Source organism: Arvicola amphibius, chromosome 9 (genome assembly GCF_903992535.2).
Source record: "Arvicola amphibius chromosome 9, mArvAmp1.2, whole genome shotgun sequence".
Taxonomy (NCBI): Eukaryota; Metazoa; Chordata; class Mammalia; order Rodentia; family Cricetidae; genus Arvicola; species Arvicola amphibius.
Window position 1 is genome coordinate 60,324,854 of NC_052055.2, and position 16,080 is coordinate 60,340,933.

At 46.3% G+C, this 16,080-nt stretch overlaps 1 protein-coding gene across 1 annotated transcript in view; it reads left to right on the forward strand.

The window, feature by feature from the left end:
- The first annotated feature begins 642 nt into the window (after positions 1 to 642).
- Acvr1b (activin A receptor type 1B) overlaps positions 643 to 16,080 on the forward strand; it is a 39,518-nt gene continuing 24,080 nt past the window's right edge. Inside the window, exon 1 of the mRNA XM_038342789.1 lies at positions 643 to 773. Coding sequence (XP_038198717.1) covers positions 683 to 773 — 91 coding nt within the window. The 5' untranslated portion in view covers positions 643 to 682. The remainder of the gene's footprint in view (positions 774 to 16,080) is intronic.

Here is a 16,080-nt window from a genome sequence, read left to right on the forward strand (position 1 = left end):
TTCTATTATTGCTTCTCTAGTTTCCAGCTTTCCCAATGATAAATAAGCAACGGAACATTTTGCGTAAATATTTAACCACATTATTTCCTGAAGACAGATAGCGTAAAAGCCGGGCAAATGCGAAGCATACTGAGAGACGTTTGATAGGTACTATCACACTATTTATCAAAAGGGTTCTACCTGAGGCAGCACCCTCACCAAGTCTCTCAGCTGTGCCAGTCTGGATCCATTTTGAAAAGACGACCGCACAGGTTGTTGTGTCCAGAGGGCTGCAAGGGGGAGTCTCGCGAGGAGGCCGGTTAGCAGCCCCGAGAGACGAACCCTGCGGGACTCAATGGGCCGGAGGGTGGGCGCTGGGAAGGAGGGCGAGCGCCAGCGGGAGGGAGGAGGCCGCCGGACCCCGCCTCCCCCGCTCTCCTCGGGGCTCCGCACCGGCGCGCGAGGTTGGTCGAGGCGAGCCTCCGCCCCTTTAACAGGGACACTCCCCTTTAAGGCGGGCGCCCGCGCGCACCCGGCCCCGCCCTTCGGGGGCGCGCGCGGCGGCCGCCGCACCGGCTCCCGGGAGCTCACGTGCCGGCGCGGAGCGAAGGAGCCGGGGACGCGCGGGCGGGCGGGAGGGAAGAGGGAGGCGCCGGGGGCGCGCGCGCGCGCTGGGCGCTGCTGGGCTGCGGCGGCGGTTACTATGGCGGAGTCGGCCGGAGCCTCCTCCTTCTTCCCCCTTGTTGTCCTCCTGCTCGCCGGCAGCGGCGGGTCTGGGCCCCGGGGGATCCAGGGTGAGTCCCGGGCCGGGGGGCGGCGCAGGATGCAGAGGGCCAGACGAGGCCTCGCACCCGCCGTGGGGCTCGGGCGCGCCCCCTCCCCAGCCGAGCAATATGGCCGGGCGGGGGGCGCGGAGGGCCGGGGTGGCGGGGGGTCAGCCTTGGGGACCCGCGCGCTCTTCCAGGCAGAGCCCGACCCGGGCGCTCCTTAGGTCGCGCTTCCAGCTCCCTCAGCTCCCTCCGCTCACAGCCCAGGCTTCCCCGAGATGTGGAGGTCCCCGGCTCCTGCCCTTCAGCACGTCCGTGTGAGGGGGGTTATTCCCTGCCAGCAGATGCTACTGGGGGCGCCTTTTCTCCCGCCAAGATTGTGGGGTTCGGCAAGGGGGGCTTGTTTCTCCGAGATGCCCTGATATCTAGAGCCCATACGTACCCTAGACTTACAAGGGTAGGGGGGGTCTCTAACCTTCCTTCAGCTTGGGTGCTCTACCCTCCCTCCCCTACCACCTTGATGTTCTCGGCACCGGAGTCACATTTCGCCTTCCTTGCTCACTCCCTTGGGTTCTGCAGGGCACCCTCCCCCTCGGATATCCATCCCTGTAGAAGCTGTTTGGAGGAAATGGGGCGAACAGGCCCCTAAACCTTTTTGGGGCTTGGCTTCCACCCCTCCAGCCCTGTGAAACCTAGTTTCCCAGCTGATAATCTGAATCTAGGCGTATTTGTGTTTGCTTTCCTCCTAGCCTCCCCCACCCCGCCCCAGGGGGCCATTCAGTTAATCACTTTGAGTATGCTTTTCAGGTGAAAACCTGGAACATCGTTCAACTCCCCACCCCCACCCCAATTTAATTTAAAGACCCCACCTTTGCACCAGCTCTCTGGACCTTGGTCAGTACTTTCGCTGTGGCTCACAGTGCCTCCTCCAGCACCCCACCACATACACACCCCTCACCTTCCAACCCCCAGGGCCTTGTGCGGGCCAGGCCCACCCCCACCTTTCCCACTACTGAGGTGTAGACATTTCTGTGGGACCCTTCACTGGCTGTGTTGTTTATGAGGCTTTTGGGGCTGGGAAGAGTACATGAAACCCTAAAATATTTCATTTGATAGTATTCTCATATGTGTCTTGGCATTGGGGTTGCAGATGAAGGTTATATTTGGCAGTTACATCGAAGCGATTATTGACCCACACATGGGTAATGGTGGGGCGGTTAGGATTATACTCATTGATCCTATTGGACAAAGCCTGCTGCTTTGACTTCTCAGCGGCCCCCAGCCTTCCAGCAATGGGAGATCAAGTGTGTGTGGTGTGTGCCTGGGGCTTACACACACACCACACACACACACACACACACACACACACACACACGATTCTCAGGTGGGTCTTGCTTTAGTAACAGACCCTCAGTAGACGACACCATGCTACTTTGGAGTCTGAAAAACAAGTTCATTATCTCCTGCTTGCATGTGTTGTCTCCCACAGTGGTGAGGCTTGTGCAGCGGGGTCTTTGTTCCCCGGCTAATGCTTCTGTTAGGCACTGTGCTGTGTTCTTGGTGTTGCTGCTTTGTCATAGGTAACTGTGTGGTGGAGACTGACAAACAAGCTGGAGGTGTACAAAAAGAGCCTTACATTTGCAGGGAGAGAGTGGTTTTCGTAAGTCAGACTGTTTGCTGGGCCTTATGGGCCACAGTTTTGGACTATGTGACCGTGCTATGTCTCCAGCAGGATAGTAAAATAAGGAGTCTGCGTCTTCGGGTCTGTCATGTTATGTGTGTCTAAATAAACCTTTAAGTCCCTCCAGTGGGGTTAATATCCTGCCTCCAACATCTCCAGGATTTTGAAGCAGTCTTTCCCTACTGATTTGGTGTATCTGTCTGTGGGTTTTGCTTGTTGTAACATAGTTAAGAATGTTTAATTGGTAATCCAACTGGTTCTGCATGTAGTAGAAGTCAGTGTGTTGTTTTTGTTTTGTACCTTCCCTAAAATGAATGTTTGTTGGGGTGAAGGTGGGTGGGTATAACAGGGAGCTGGGTTCTTTTTTTGAATTCGGTTATGTGTCCAGCAAACATTCTCTGAGGCCTTTAAACTTCTTGGCCAGACACTGCAGTTTTTTCCGGGACACATCTAGTTGCCAACAGTGCATGCTACAGAGACCACTGTTGCAAAAGGCTTAAAGTAAAACGTCACTTCTGGGAAAGTAGAGGCTGGGATAACAAGAAGTTGATTTTTTTTTCCCTCCCCTGCATTTCCTATACAGTGCTCCTCTGTGTGGGCTGGAGAAGTGGCCCAGCCAGGCAGTTCTCATGCCTGGGGTGTGGACACTGTGTGAGGGCAGTAAGAGATAGGTGTTCTATTAATTAATGAAAACTGGGCCTTAGTACAAAGCCTGTGATAAGGGGAATGATGTCACCCTAGAAACAGCATCCATTTGATAGGTGTGTGTTTTCAGCCCTCTCTCAGGAATTTTCACATTAATATTATAAAATGTAAAATTAAGTTAGGAGAAGAACATGACATTCATTTTTTAAAGACAAAAGCAACAAGAGAAAGGCATTTGAGGTTCTGACAGGGACATTTTGCGTTTCTGTGAGCAGCAGCCCAAAGATGTAATCCCAATCCCAGTCTTGTAACTTTGTTCAGTGGGCATGGATTTGAAGTGCAGTGGGGGAGAGCTCCTCTAGAGAGAAAGGGAGCTCTGATTAGTTTGTTCCAACAGCTCCTGGGGCAGATGTGATAAAGCATGTTAAAATGGCTTCTCCGGTTAAAGGTTAGAACCAGATGGAGGGAGGAGGCTGGCGCTGGGCACCTTGGTCTCCTTGTAGGTTGTCCTTGAACAAGTAACTGTTACTGCCTCAGTTTTTCCTCTGGAAATAAGAAAATACTGTATGTCACTCTTATTGGGACATTTGTGAGCTGACTTACTGATAGCCAGTTGGCAGGGAGGTATTTTTAGACAGTCTCTGACTTCAGTGAAGAAGCAATGTTGGGTTACTTTTTATCTTATGGGGCAGAATAACATACTTTGATTGATAGACACACCACATGTCAGTGTGGCTCATTTCTTATTTTGCTTTTTGGTAGCCAGGGTTCATATTTCCTCGAGTTGATTTCTGCCTTTGGCAGGCTTTTTCCTCATAGGCCCGGCAGCATACCTGGGCTAATCAAAGACAGGCTGAGGGAGTGACCTGCTTTAGGCTTTATTGGTTGGCAATGTTATGCAACTCTGGGTGTGTTTATGGTACTATGTAAATGTTACATAAGAACATGGAGGCTGAGAGGTGGCCAGGATGGCAACTGTGAACACAGGAAGGTTAGCCCGAGGACTCCATCCGGGAAGACCTTGGGAGTCTGCAGGCACTAGGGGAAGAAGCTGTACTTTATTTTCCTCTAAACCCCTTTTAGATGATTGTGCCTTTCAGGGGGGACTGCTGTGTTATAAATAGGTTTATTCTCCACCGGTGAGCTAATTGTAACCTTGCTACCAAAATATGATTCGTAAAGAGGAGCTGGGAGAGGAGGGACATGCTTCTGCTTTCGGCATGCCCTGTCGAGGCTGCTTGTTGCATTTGGAACATGAGTTGAATTGTGTTGCAGTCTGTTCTCATGAGTACCCAGGAATACAGGGTATCGCGGGGGAAATGGAATTCCCAGCTCAGGGCACTTTAGATCCTCTTTATTTTTGAAGGTTAAATTAGAATACTGCTATGGTGGCTGTATGTCAATTTTATTCTCTTTCTGAAGTTTGCCTTAGAACAGTAGTCAACAGTAATTCTGGGATCCTGCCTCTTTGTGCTGAGTTCTTGTGCTGCCTGGTACGGAGGCATTATCTCCTTGTCCCCTCCATATTTACAGAGTCCTGGCCATCCTCCTCACCGAGCTTACAGTGCTGGCCGAGCCGCAGGTATCCTTACCCCAGTCCTGCCTAGACTGGGGATGTCGCTGGCGCTGTGGCTTCTGCAGTCTGACTCCAATTTCTCTGTTTGCTCTGAGAGTGGGCTCGAAGACCTGCTCTGTTCTGCTCATCTCAGTGCTCCTACCCCATGCATGGCTTACCCTGCGCCTGGACCCCAGCAGCGCCATCTCCACTCTTGCCTACTGTGCCCACTTGTCTACCTGCTGGCTTCCATCCAGGATAAGTGGAGCATGGAGCACCAGTGGTCCTGAGAGCAGCCTCCTTCCCCTTCTCTAGACCCTCTAGAGTTTGGTTTAGCCGGGAAAGTTTCCATTTCAGCGGACCTTGCCCTCTCTGGATGGCAGAGGTAGTATCTCTTGAGGCCATGTGGTCACCTTTTTGGGGGGCTTGAGGCACGGTGTGGTTTTTGAGACAGGGTTTCTCTGTGTAACCTTGGCTGTCCTGGAACTTGCTCTGCAGACCAGGCTGGCCTCGGACTCACAGAGATCCACTTGCTTCTGTCTTCTCAGTTTGTGGTTGTCTTTTTTCTCTTCTTCTTTCTATCCAGTCTGAACCCTGCATTTGTCCTGCTGAGTACTTTACATAATGAAAATACAAATATCACATCGCCCTTTTATTTACATAGTTACATATAGGGGATTTCTGTGTTCATTCAGTTGGGTATGTTCCTAGAACAGTTTTTGGCATGAGGAAATAACACAGAATAATGAACAAAAGTTCCCAAATGCCCACTGTTGTGGAACTCAACATCACTGTGGCTTAAGCTAAAAATAAATAAGTAAACACAATTACTGGCTGAGTGCTCTGAAGAAGATGGGCTGGAGTGTGCCCAGTGCGGCCATTCCATCCTCTGCTTGACTGTGCACTCTGCCTGGTAGTTAGAGTTGATAAGTGGCCACTGACACTGCTAATCCATCAGAGCCATTGCTCCCAGGGAAGTACAAGGTTAGGTTCTTGCAAGCCTTGATCATAGCCTCGTCATCAGGTGAGCCAGAGATAACCATTGTTCTGCATAGACACACTATTTAATACACATTATTGGTGTTTGGAACTTCAGCAAAAACTGTAACTCTTGCTTGAGTCAAGCTTACCTAATGCATCATTCTGTCTAAGGCATATCACTGTCGTCTTGTGCTTGAGAACACTAGACACCACTTCAGCACTGTGCTTGGGGACTGTTTTACATAAAAAATCATCAACAAAAGTATGGCACTAAATATACTGCCAAGAGGACATGTGTTTACAGTATGAGAGCCGAAGGAAAGCAGAGTGTTGCCTTGTTTGACCTCCACTGGGAACATGTGTGTTAGGCTGCTCAAGTCTTACTGCTGTGTGCGTGTCCTCGAGTAGCCAGGAAAACTGTAAGCATTGTGTTTTGGGGTTACAGATAACTTTTAGCAAGTAGACAAATTCATACGAATGGAATCAGAATAATGATGTTTAATTTCATTAGTTAAACAAATGTTCTAGAGATAAATTACATGTAAAATTTTGAGGTCTTTTTGTATGTGTATGATGTATGCATATATGTAAGCAGGCACACTTGTTCATGCATGCATGTATGGAGACCAGAGATTGATGCCAAGTTTTTTCCCCATCATTGTCCACCTTATTTTTGGAGACAGGTTCACTTGGATAGATTAGCTGGCCAGCAAGCCCATGGGGGGTCTGGCTATCTCCCTACCACATGTTTTCCCAGTCCTTGGCGCTTATGTGGGTGTTGCCAGTGCTGCGGTTCTGAACTTAGGTTCTCATGGTCGCTCAGGGAGGAAAGAGTTCAGTCACTGAACCTTCACCCTAGTCCCTAAGGACTGATGGTGTCACTGCACCTAAATTTTGTTGTTGTTGTTGGGTTTTGGCAATGCTGGGGATGGGATCCAGAGTCTCATGAATACTGGTCAAACACTACACTTCCAGCCCTCAGAATTGTAATATACACCTCGAAGTCCTGTAAGTAGATTTGCATATATACATCGAATATATTGTTGGTGCACAGATTTTATTAGCACTTGGTGAGCACCTCCAATGCACTAGACATTAGCATGGTAGCTAATATAGCTACATATATTACATATATTACATATAACATATAGCTGCCTTTCCTCATGATGCCTACCTTCTGCCAAATGAGATGGACAGTGGACAGCTAAGGGGATTGTGCTTCCTAGAGCCACCTTCTGCCTCCCACAGAGTCCTGGGACTTGATGTCTACCCACCTGGACCCAGTCAGTCACCCTGGTGACACCATCACCAATACTGTTAATGTTGGTGCTACTTAGGGATTTGACAGTCAGTTGATGTTCAAGTAGATGGGCTTGGTGTCTTTGAACTTGCCCTTTAAAGACTGATTCTCAGTCCATTGCAGAAAAGAAATTAGAGATTCTCCATCTGGCTTGGAAGCAAGCAAGCAGCCACGTTATAAGTTTCCCGTCCCAACAGGCACATGGCAGTCAGATAAGGAGCTGAGAGAGTGGTCCTTTTCTTATAGTAGGAGAAAACTGGGGCTTTGAGTCTTTGCCAGGCAGTGGATCTAGCAAACAACCATTAAACTTGGAAGAGGACCTCATCGTAGAGGAGAATTTTAGCTGACACCATCTTGCTGTGCTTGGACTCTGACCTGTAGAAACTGAAATAGTAAAGAGTTGGCTTTTTTCAATTACATGTACATGTGTGTGATGAGTAAGACAGCAGTGGGGGAAGTGAAACAATAGGAGAAATAATCCAGGATGGGCTTGAGGATGTGGCCCAGTAGCTCAGCATCTCTATGTGAAAGTCCTTGCAGTGATGTGGTGGCATGTCTGTACTCTGAGCAGCCAGGAGGCTGAGGCTTAGAATTTATATGAAGGGGAAATGGGATTTATGGGCTTTCCAGGTTAACTTGGGTTGAACTGACCCGAGGAGTTTCTAAGCATTTGTGGAGGAGCCCCTTTGCCCTCAGTCATCAGGCGTTGTCTTAGTATGTGTTTGTATATCGCACTTAACACACACTTAACACTCGTAGTCGTAGATAAGATTGAATCAGTGCAACCCCGTGCGTTTCTGAAAACCTGGGTATGCCTGGCCTAGAGCTGAATTAAGGGGAATATCCTTGCCTTTTAGCAGTTTGTTCGCTTGTTGGAATTCCGGAGAACTGCATGAGTTAGGGATCTCCTCATTCACTGGGGTGATGGTGGCAATAAAAGCATCTCTTGTGGAAGTGCAGCTCCTGGGCACTGAGCTGGCTCTGGGCTGTTCACTCCTGTGCAGCTGGTCTTTGTGCTTGAGAGGTGACCAGTGCTTGGATGATGGGACTCTAAGATGTGTGACCTAAGTGCCGGGCTCTACTGAGGTGCTTCTAACCCAGCTACCACCGCAGTCTTCCTCTGCCTTCTCCTGCTGCAGGTTTTACCCGCTCTGTCCCATGGCCCTGCTGCTTCCATGCGTTTCAAGGCTCAACTCCTGGCCCTAAGATTGGCATCATCAATCTCATCTGGGCCTGGTCATCTTGTTGCCCTTTCTCTAGCTGGAACCTTAGCACTGTTGCTGGCATTGTCATTTCGGTGTGCGCCTAGTGCGCCTTGTATTTCCATGACCCCAAGCCTTTCCTGTCTCTTCTCTCCTTTTCCAAGCTAAATATAATATTCCCAGGGAATTCCATCCTCCTATGTTTTCCTGGTCAGCACCTTTGCTTATGGTAGTGTTGGGGGACACATTGCTTGGGTTTCTGCTCCTCTGACCTTCAAACTGGTCCCTCAGCTGGACATAGAACCTTGTGGATTTTGAGTACCTAATAAATTTTTTAATTGAATTTGTTCATTTTCCATCCTCTCAGTAAAATCCTAGGTAAATAATTCCAGTTCTGTCTTGCTATAATTTATTTCCTGATATATTTTTAATCATTTTTTAAATGTCATGGATATTTTGCCTGCATGTCTGTATATGTACTTCAGGTGTGCCTGATATCTTTGGAGGCCAAAAGAGGGTGCCAGATCCCCTGGAACTAGAGTAACAGATGGTTGTGAGCTGCCAGGTGGATGCCGGTAACCAAACACAGGTCCTCAGCAAGAGCAGCCGGTACTCTTCTGAGCCATCTCTCTAGCCGGCCCCTTGTTCTATTTTATTTTGCTGTGGCTATTTGTGAGTTATTTGGACATAATAATTTCTCACCTCTTTGATATCTGTGTGTGATATTACATATTCGTTTTATTGCAGCCAAATTAACTTAATGTCAGCCTCATTAGTTTCTCCTTCTTGGTTGATGTTTGTGTTTGTTTGTTTGTTTTTTCTTCTGCATTACCCTAGTTGGCAGAAAGTCATCCCTTGCTCTTCTGCCTCACAACTCTGAGGTTCACTGCTCTCTGCTTAAAGTATAGTAAATGGGTGAGGAAGAGAACACCCGTGATAAATATCCCCCTGCTCTAATGAGCCAGGAGTGTGTCTACACAAGTGTAGCCAAAACAAACAAACAAAAACCCTCTTGCTCTCTGTGTTTGTTATAAACTAAGTTAAAGAGAATAAACCAAGTTACTGAATGTTTAAATACAGCAGCTGAGTCTGCATGTTTAGGTCTGGGAGCTTTGCACATGTTCGCTCCTAGAGATGTCTGCTTAGTTTGCTCTTGCAGTTCTCCTGGGCAGCAGGTGGGCCCTTGTGTGAAGTTCGGGTATTTACCATCGTCATAAATTAAATTGCAGTGACAGGTCTCCTTAGCATAAACATCAAACATCTCTTCTGAGTGAGAACAAAGCTTTCATTCTCTACACCCGAGGCTTAAAGTTGAACTTGTTTAAACAGCTCTCTAGGGTTGGGTTTGTCTCCTAACAGATCTCAAAAAGGGCTGCTCACAGAATGGTGTAGTGTGGGCCTAGCTTTCCAGACACCTTTCTCTTATGCAAACTCCATTCCAAGATCTTTTCCAAGTCTGGAATTAAATGCCAAGTTTATCAAGTGCCTTTATTGTTAAACAGATGGGGTTTGCCCCCAATACAAAAACTGCCTTTATTGAGTCAGGTACATTTTTTTCCATAAGTTTTTTTTTTTCCAGAAGTTTTCTGGATCCTACCAAGTACATTGTGCCTCTGACTGTATAGTGTCTCAGCACTCAGAACTTTTTGTCTTTTTGAAGATTCACTTTTGATGATCATGAAGGATGAAAATGAGACTTTGGGAGGGGGTAACCAATAGCATGTAATTGCTTTGCTGACACAAAGTTTTTCTACTTAGTATAGTTAGAACTTTGGGGCTCAGTATCTGTCCCCAATTACTGCCTTCTCACCCTTTTCTGCCCTAAGCAAACCAAATATCACCTCTGTCTGTAGCAGTTCAGATGCCTCTATTCAGATTTTCTGTTGTTGTGATGATGGTGGTGGTTTTAATTTATTTGTGGGGAGGGGCACACGTTCCAAGGCACGTGTGTGTGTGTGTGTGTGTGTGTGTGTGTGTGTGTGTGTGTGGGTGAGAGAACACATGAGACTCTCAGGGGTCCTGTGTGTTCTCTCCTTCTGCCATGAGGGTCATAGGTCATCAAGCCGGAAGTTTTTTCCTTTTAGTGTGAGGGTCACAGGTCATCAGGCAGGACAGGAAGTGCTTTATTAGCCGAGTCATCCCACTAGCCCCCACTACAAAACTTTAATAACTATTTTGGCAATTGTTTATATCTGTAGTTATTGTTTTTCATATTTTAAGCAGTAGGGGAAAATGACAGTGTAGGGGGCTGAGGGTGCAGCTCAGTTGGTAGAGACTCCTTGCCTAATGTGGAGAAAGCCCGGCTCCTGATAAAACTGCACGTGGTGGTACATGATTGAAATCCCAGCACTCAAGGGAGCCAGTCAGAAGAAGTGCAAGGGTAACCTGGGGTGTCTGAGATCCTCTCTCTAGAGTAAAAGAGATTTGGTGGGGTAGCACGTGTCCTTAATCCCAGCACTCGGGCAGTCAGGTGGATCTGTGAGTTTGAGACAATCCTGGTCTAAATAGCAAGTTCTGAACCAAGCAGGGCTACACAGTGAGACCCTGTCTCAATATGGACTAGAGAAATGGCTCAGTGTTTAAAAGCACTGGACCTGGTTTAATTCCCAGTGCCCATGTGATGGTTCACAACTATCTGTAACTCCAGTTATAGGGAATCTAATGCTCTCCATGACCTGCAAGCACATATCTGATATACAGACGTGTGTGTGTGTGTGTGTGTGTGTGTATGTGTGTGCGCGCGCATGTATGCAGAAAAAACACATAAAATTAATAAATCTAATATAAATAACTTGTCAGTCTAGAAATGCATGTAACTTATTGGGCTGAGTTTACCAGATACTGTGTTAGATGGATAAGAGAAGGATCAGGAAAGGTGACAGAACCCCGGCATCCCTTCTTGTGTAGGTCAGAGATTTTTGGGACATGGTGGGAGACCTAGACAGCACTTGGAAAAGTACTTTGCCTCCAGATCATTTTCCTGTGCATAACTAGGATTTTGTTTCGCTTTTGTACTTGGAGATTATATTACACAGTCTGCTTTGGGTGTGTGAATTTATGGTAGTTTTACATTGTTATAAACACATAGCTGAATTGACTTATTTTAACCTTGAAAGTGCACACTTGGTGGCATTAAAGCCTTCCACAATATCCAGACTACCACCATTATGGAATTTTAAAGTTTCTCATTACTCCAAGAGAAAACTTTAATAAGAAAACTCATTAATCATTGCCTCCACCCTCACTAACACCTACAAACCCCAAGTCCGTGTTTGGGCATGTCATCTAGTGGAACCACATGACACGGTTTCTTTTCTCTTTAGTGTTTTCAGGATTCATCCATATTGTAGTATGTGTAATTGCTTCCTTCCTATGGCTGAGTAATGAATGACTCCGTTGTATGAATACCCCACATTTTGCTTATCTGCTCATCATTTGATGGGCATTTGGAATTTTTTGTGACTATTCCTGTACATGTTTTTGTTTTCTGTTTCTTTTTGGTAAATAGCTAGGAGTAGACTTGGCTGGGTTAGGTGGTAATTCTACTGGACTATGTGGGCTCTGTTCCTCTTATCAAGGGACGATCAGGTGTTTTTCTGCAGTGCTGTATACCGTGGTTTTGATGATTGTGTGTGGGGTGGGAGTGCCCCTGTGGAAGCCAGAGAGCGTCTTTGGGAGTTAGTGTTCTACTGTGAGGCCCCAGGAACCAAGCTCGACTGGCTAGGCTTGGTGGCACGCTCCTTTTCTTACTGAGCCATCTTGCTGGCTTGTCTTGTTTTGTTTGTTTTTGTTGTTGTTGGTTGGTTGGTTGATTGGTTTTCTGAGACAGGTTTTTCTCTGTGTAACAACCCAGGCTGTCCTGGAATTCATTCTGTAGTCCAAGCTGGCCTCAAACTCAGAGATTGCCTGCCTCTTCTTCCCAAGTGCTGCGTTTTATTTTGTGTTTTTAAGATAGATCTCGCTATGTAGCTCACATTGACCTGGGACTTACAGCCTCCTGTCCAGCCTCCTGTGTACTGGTTACAAGTGGAGTTAGTTATGTTTTTAACCTACTCTCTCCCCTGAGTAAATTTGCTGAAAAGACATTTTCCCTTTTGAATGTTCTAGGTACAATTGTTGAAAGCAGTTGATCATAGATGTATGGTTTTGTTTCTGAACTCTCAATTTCTTTGATCTATATGTCTGTCCTTGTGCCAGCAGTTAAGTATGGCTTTGTGGAGAGTCTGAAATTGAGAAATGTAGGTCAGTGTGGGTCCTTCAACTTTGTTCTTTTCTTTTCGTTTTGTTTTGTTTTGAGACAGGGTTTCTCTCTGTAGCTTTGGAGCCTGCCCTGGAACTCCCTCTGTAGACCAGGCTGGCCTTGAATTTACAGAGATCCACCTGCCTCTGCCTTCCAAGTGCTGGGATTAAAGGTGTGCGCCACCACCGTCCAGCTCAACTTTGTTCTTTTATTTCTGCTCTCTATGATTGTCTTGACTATTCAGGATCCCTTGTAATTTATATGAATTTTATCGTCAACTTTTCTATCACTGGGTCGGGGGGCACTGTCAGTTTAATAGTAATTGTTGTGTCATCTCATACATAGTAAGTGTACACAGCAGGATAGCTGGAGCAGTAGCTTGGAACATGTGTGCTCTTGTATAGAACCTGCTCGCACCACTCCAGGCAACTCGCAACCACCTGTAACTCCAGCTCCAGGAGATCTGGTGCCCTCTGCTAATCTCTGAGCACATATCAACACACAGGTACAACTACACATAACTAAAAATAAAATAAATCTTACACACACACACACACGATAGGTAAGCATAGATAGGCTCATACCTTTAATCCCAGTACTCAGGAAGCAGAGGCAGGCAGGCGAGTTTGAGATTAGCCTGGTCCTTATAGTGAGTTCTAGGAGAGCCAGAGCTACATAGTGAGACCCTGTCTTAGATAGATAGATAGATAGATAGATAGATAGATAGATAGATAGATAGATAGATAGGGAGAGAGATGATGATGATGCATTTAATATATATTATGTAGAATTTATATCTTGGTGAACAAATTAGGTTCCCAGTTTTTTTATATTATGAATTTATTTTGAAAATTCCCCTTATAACTACATTACTACATCAAAGAAACCCTGGAGAAATATACCTCAAGTCCTTAGTAACTAGAGAGCACTAATTGAAGGGCTCTCGGATTCTGTACCCTGTATTCAGTGATGTTTAAATTTGTTTATCTTTCCACTGCTCTGCTTCTGGTGTTATGGCTCCTGCTCTGGGAGCCACCATCAGCATTTACCTACACCTTTAAAGTTTAAAGGAGGAATGGGGATTGTGGAAGGCAGAGAATAAGGCAACCCTAGTCAAGAAAAAGTGCACTAGCCTGCCAGTGGTGCACACCTTTAATCCCAGCACTTGGGAGGCAGAGACAGGTGGATCTCTGTGAGTTCCAGGCCAGCCTGGTCTTCTACAGAGCGAGTTCCAGGACAGCCAGGATAGTTTACACAGAGAAATCTTGTCTTGAAAAACTAAAAAAAGAAAAAAGAAAAAAAGAAAAATAAAAAAGACCAAAATCTATCATACAGTGTCTGTGATAGCTTTAGAAATTTTCCAGTGACTGGATGTTCTTTGAAGTAATTCTGCATTGTGCAGCCCCAGAGTTCGGAGGCTCAGTGGCAAGTGAGGGTTCTCTCTCAGCAGCTGGGAGGCACAACTCAGAGTGTGCAGATGTCAGACAGCAAACCTGTGGGAAGGTAGGCTGCATCGAGGCAGAGCAGGAAGTAGCCCGAGTAGGGACAGGACACCTGAGACTGCTCACAAGATCTTGTCCTTATATGGAGTAACTTGACTGGGGGCGGGGGTGGTGATACGATGCTGACCTCCTGACCAGTATAATGAGGCTGGACAAGCCACAGAATTAGATCAGACAGGAATGATGGCAGACCTTAATTATCAAAGGAGGAGCCTGTTTGTAGTGACTGGTCTCTTCCACTGAACATGACGAGCTGAGTTTGATCCCCTGAGATCCACATGGGGAAGAAGAGAGCTGACAGACACAGGAGTCCTCTCACTTCCACATGTGGATTGTGATGTGAACTCTGAAGGTGAGAGCAAGCTCGCTCACTCTTCCCCTCCCTGCCCCCTTACCTCTTACATACACAAACATACATGCAGAAAATACACACACACACACAGATATTTTAAATAGCCCACTCTTAAATCTTAGAGCTATTAAGGAAATACATTGGATCCAATTTTGAGTTTTCAATAGAATCTAGTAGATACATAACATAGTCTGAGAGAGAGAATGCTTCATCTTTGCCAAAGACTGTGCCTGTTGAGCTGCAGGAGGACGGTACTGAGGACACAGTGTTGCAGTAGGGCCTGTTACAAAAGGAAATTCTGTGTGTCACTCATCTAGTTAAAATTTGAACTGACACTGGGCATGGTGGTATCCCATAAGTCAGGATGCTGAGGCAGGAGTTGAAGGCTGACCTGTGCTACATAGCAAGACCCTGTCTTGAAAAGCCAAAAGATAGGGGCTGGGGAGATGGCTCAGCTCTTAAGAGCACTTGCTGCTCTTGCAGAGGACCCAGATTTGGTTCCCAGCACTCACATGGTGGCTCACACCCATCTATAACTTCAGCTCCAAAGGGTCTGACACCCTCTGTCTTATACAGGCACCAGGTACATACATGGCATATATACATCCACAGAGGCAAACACTCATACACATAAAATAATCAAGTAATAAAGCTTAATAGAAGACCAGGCCCATGTAAAGATGCACACCTTCTTAGCGCTCAGCAGGTGAAGGCAGGAGGATCAGGAATTCAAGACCAGTCTGGGCTGTGTGAGACCCTATCTCAAAGAAAGACAGCAGGGGTGGGGGGGAAGCAAAATTGAATTGGTTGCAAATCAGACCTTCAGATATAACTGAGTTACAGAAACTGCAGAGGCGGTACATGCTAAAAGGGCACCACTAGGAGCCAACAGAACCCAGAATGTGGGAAACTCCAGGATAAACCACCTGGCTTCCTCAGCAAGTGCTTTTCCTGGAAATGTTGGGGCCTAACATGTTTAAGAGCTTTTAGCTAAGTGCATTGAAACTTTTTTTTTTTTTTTTTTTTGGTCCAGATTTGAACAAACCAACTCCTGAAAGTTTTTTTTATTGATTTTATTGAGCTATACATTTTTCTCTGTTCCCCAACCTCTCTCTCCCCTCCCATGATCCCCATGCTCCCAATTTACTCAGGAGATCTTGTCCTTTCCTATTTTTCATGTAGATTAGATCCATGTATGTCTCTCAATTAGTTTTCTAGGTTCTCTGGGGTTGTGAATTGTAGGCTGGTTTTCTTTGCTTTATGTCTAAAAGCCACTTATGAGTTGAGTACGTGTGATAATTGTCTTTCTGGGTCTGGGTTACCTCACTCAATGTGATGTTTCCTAGATCTATCCATTTGCCTGCAAATCAGAGAAATGCAAATCAAAACAACTCTGAGATTCCATCTTCATCTGTAAGAATGGCCAAGATGAAAAACACTGATGACAACTTATGCTGCAGAGGTTGTGGGGAAAAGGAAACACTCCTGCATTGCTGGTGGGAATGCAAGCTGGTACAGCCCCTTTGGATGTCAGTGTGGTGGTTTCTCAGAAAATTAGGAAACAACCTTCCTCAAGACCCAGCAATACCACTTTTGGGTACAGATCCAAAGGATGCTTAATCATGCCACAAGGACATGTACTCAACTATGTTCATAGCAGCTTTGTTTGTCATAGCCAGAACCTGGACACAACCTAAATGCCCCTCGACCGAAGAATGGATAAGAAAAACGTGGTACATTTACACAATGGAGTACTACATAGTTAAAAGTATCTTTTAAGGAAATGGATTTAGGGGGCTGGAGAGATGGCTCAGAGGTTAAGAGCTGGCTGCTCCTCCAGAGGTCCTGAGTTCAATTTCCAGCAACCACATGGTGG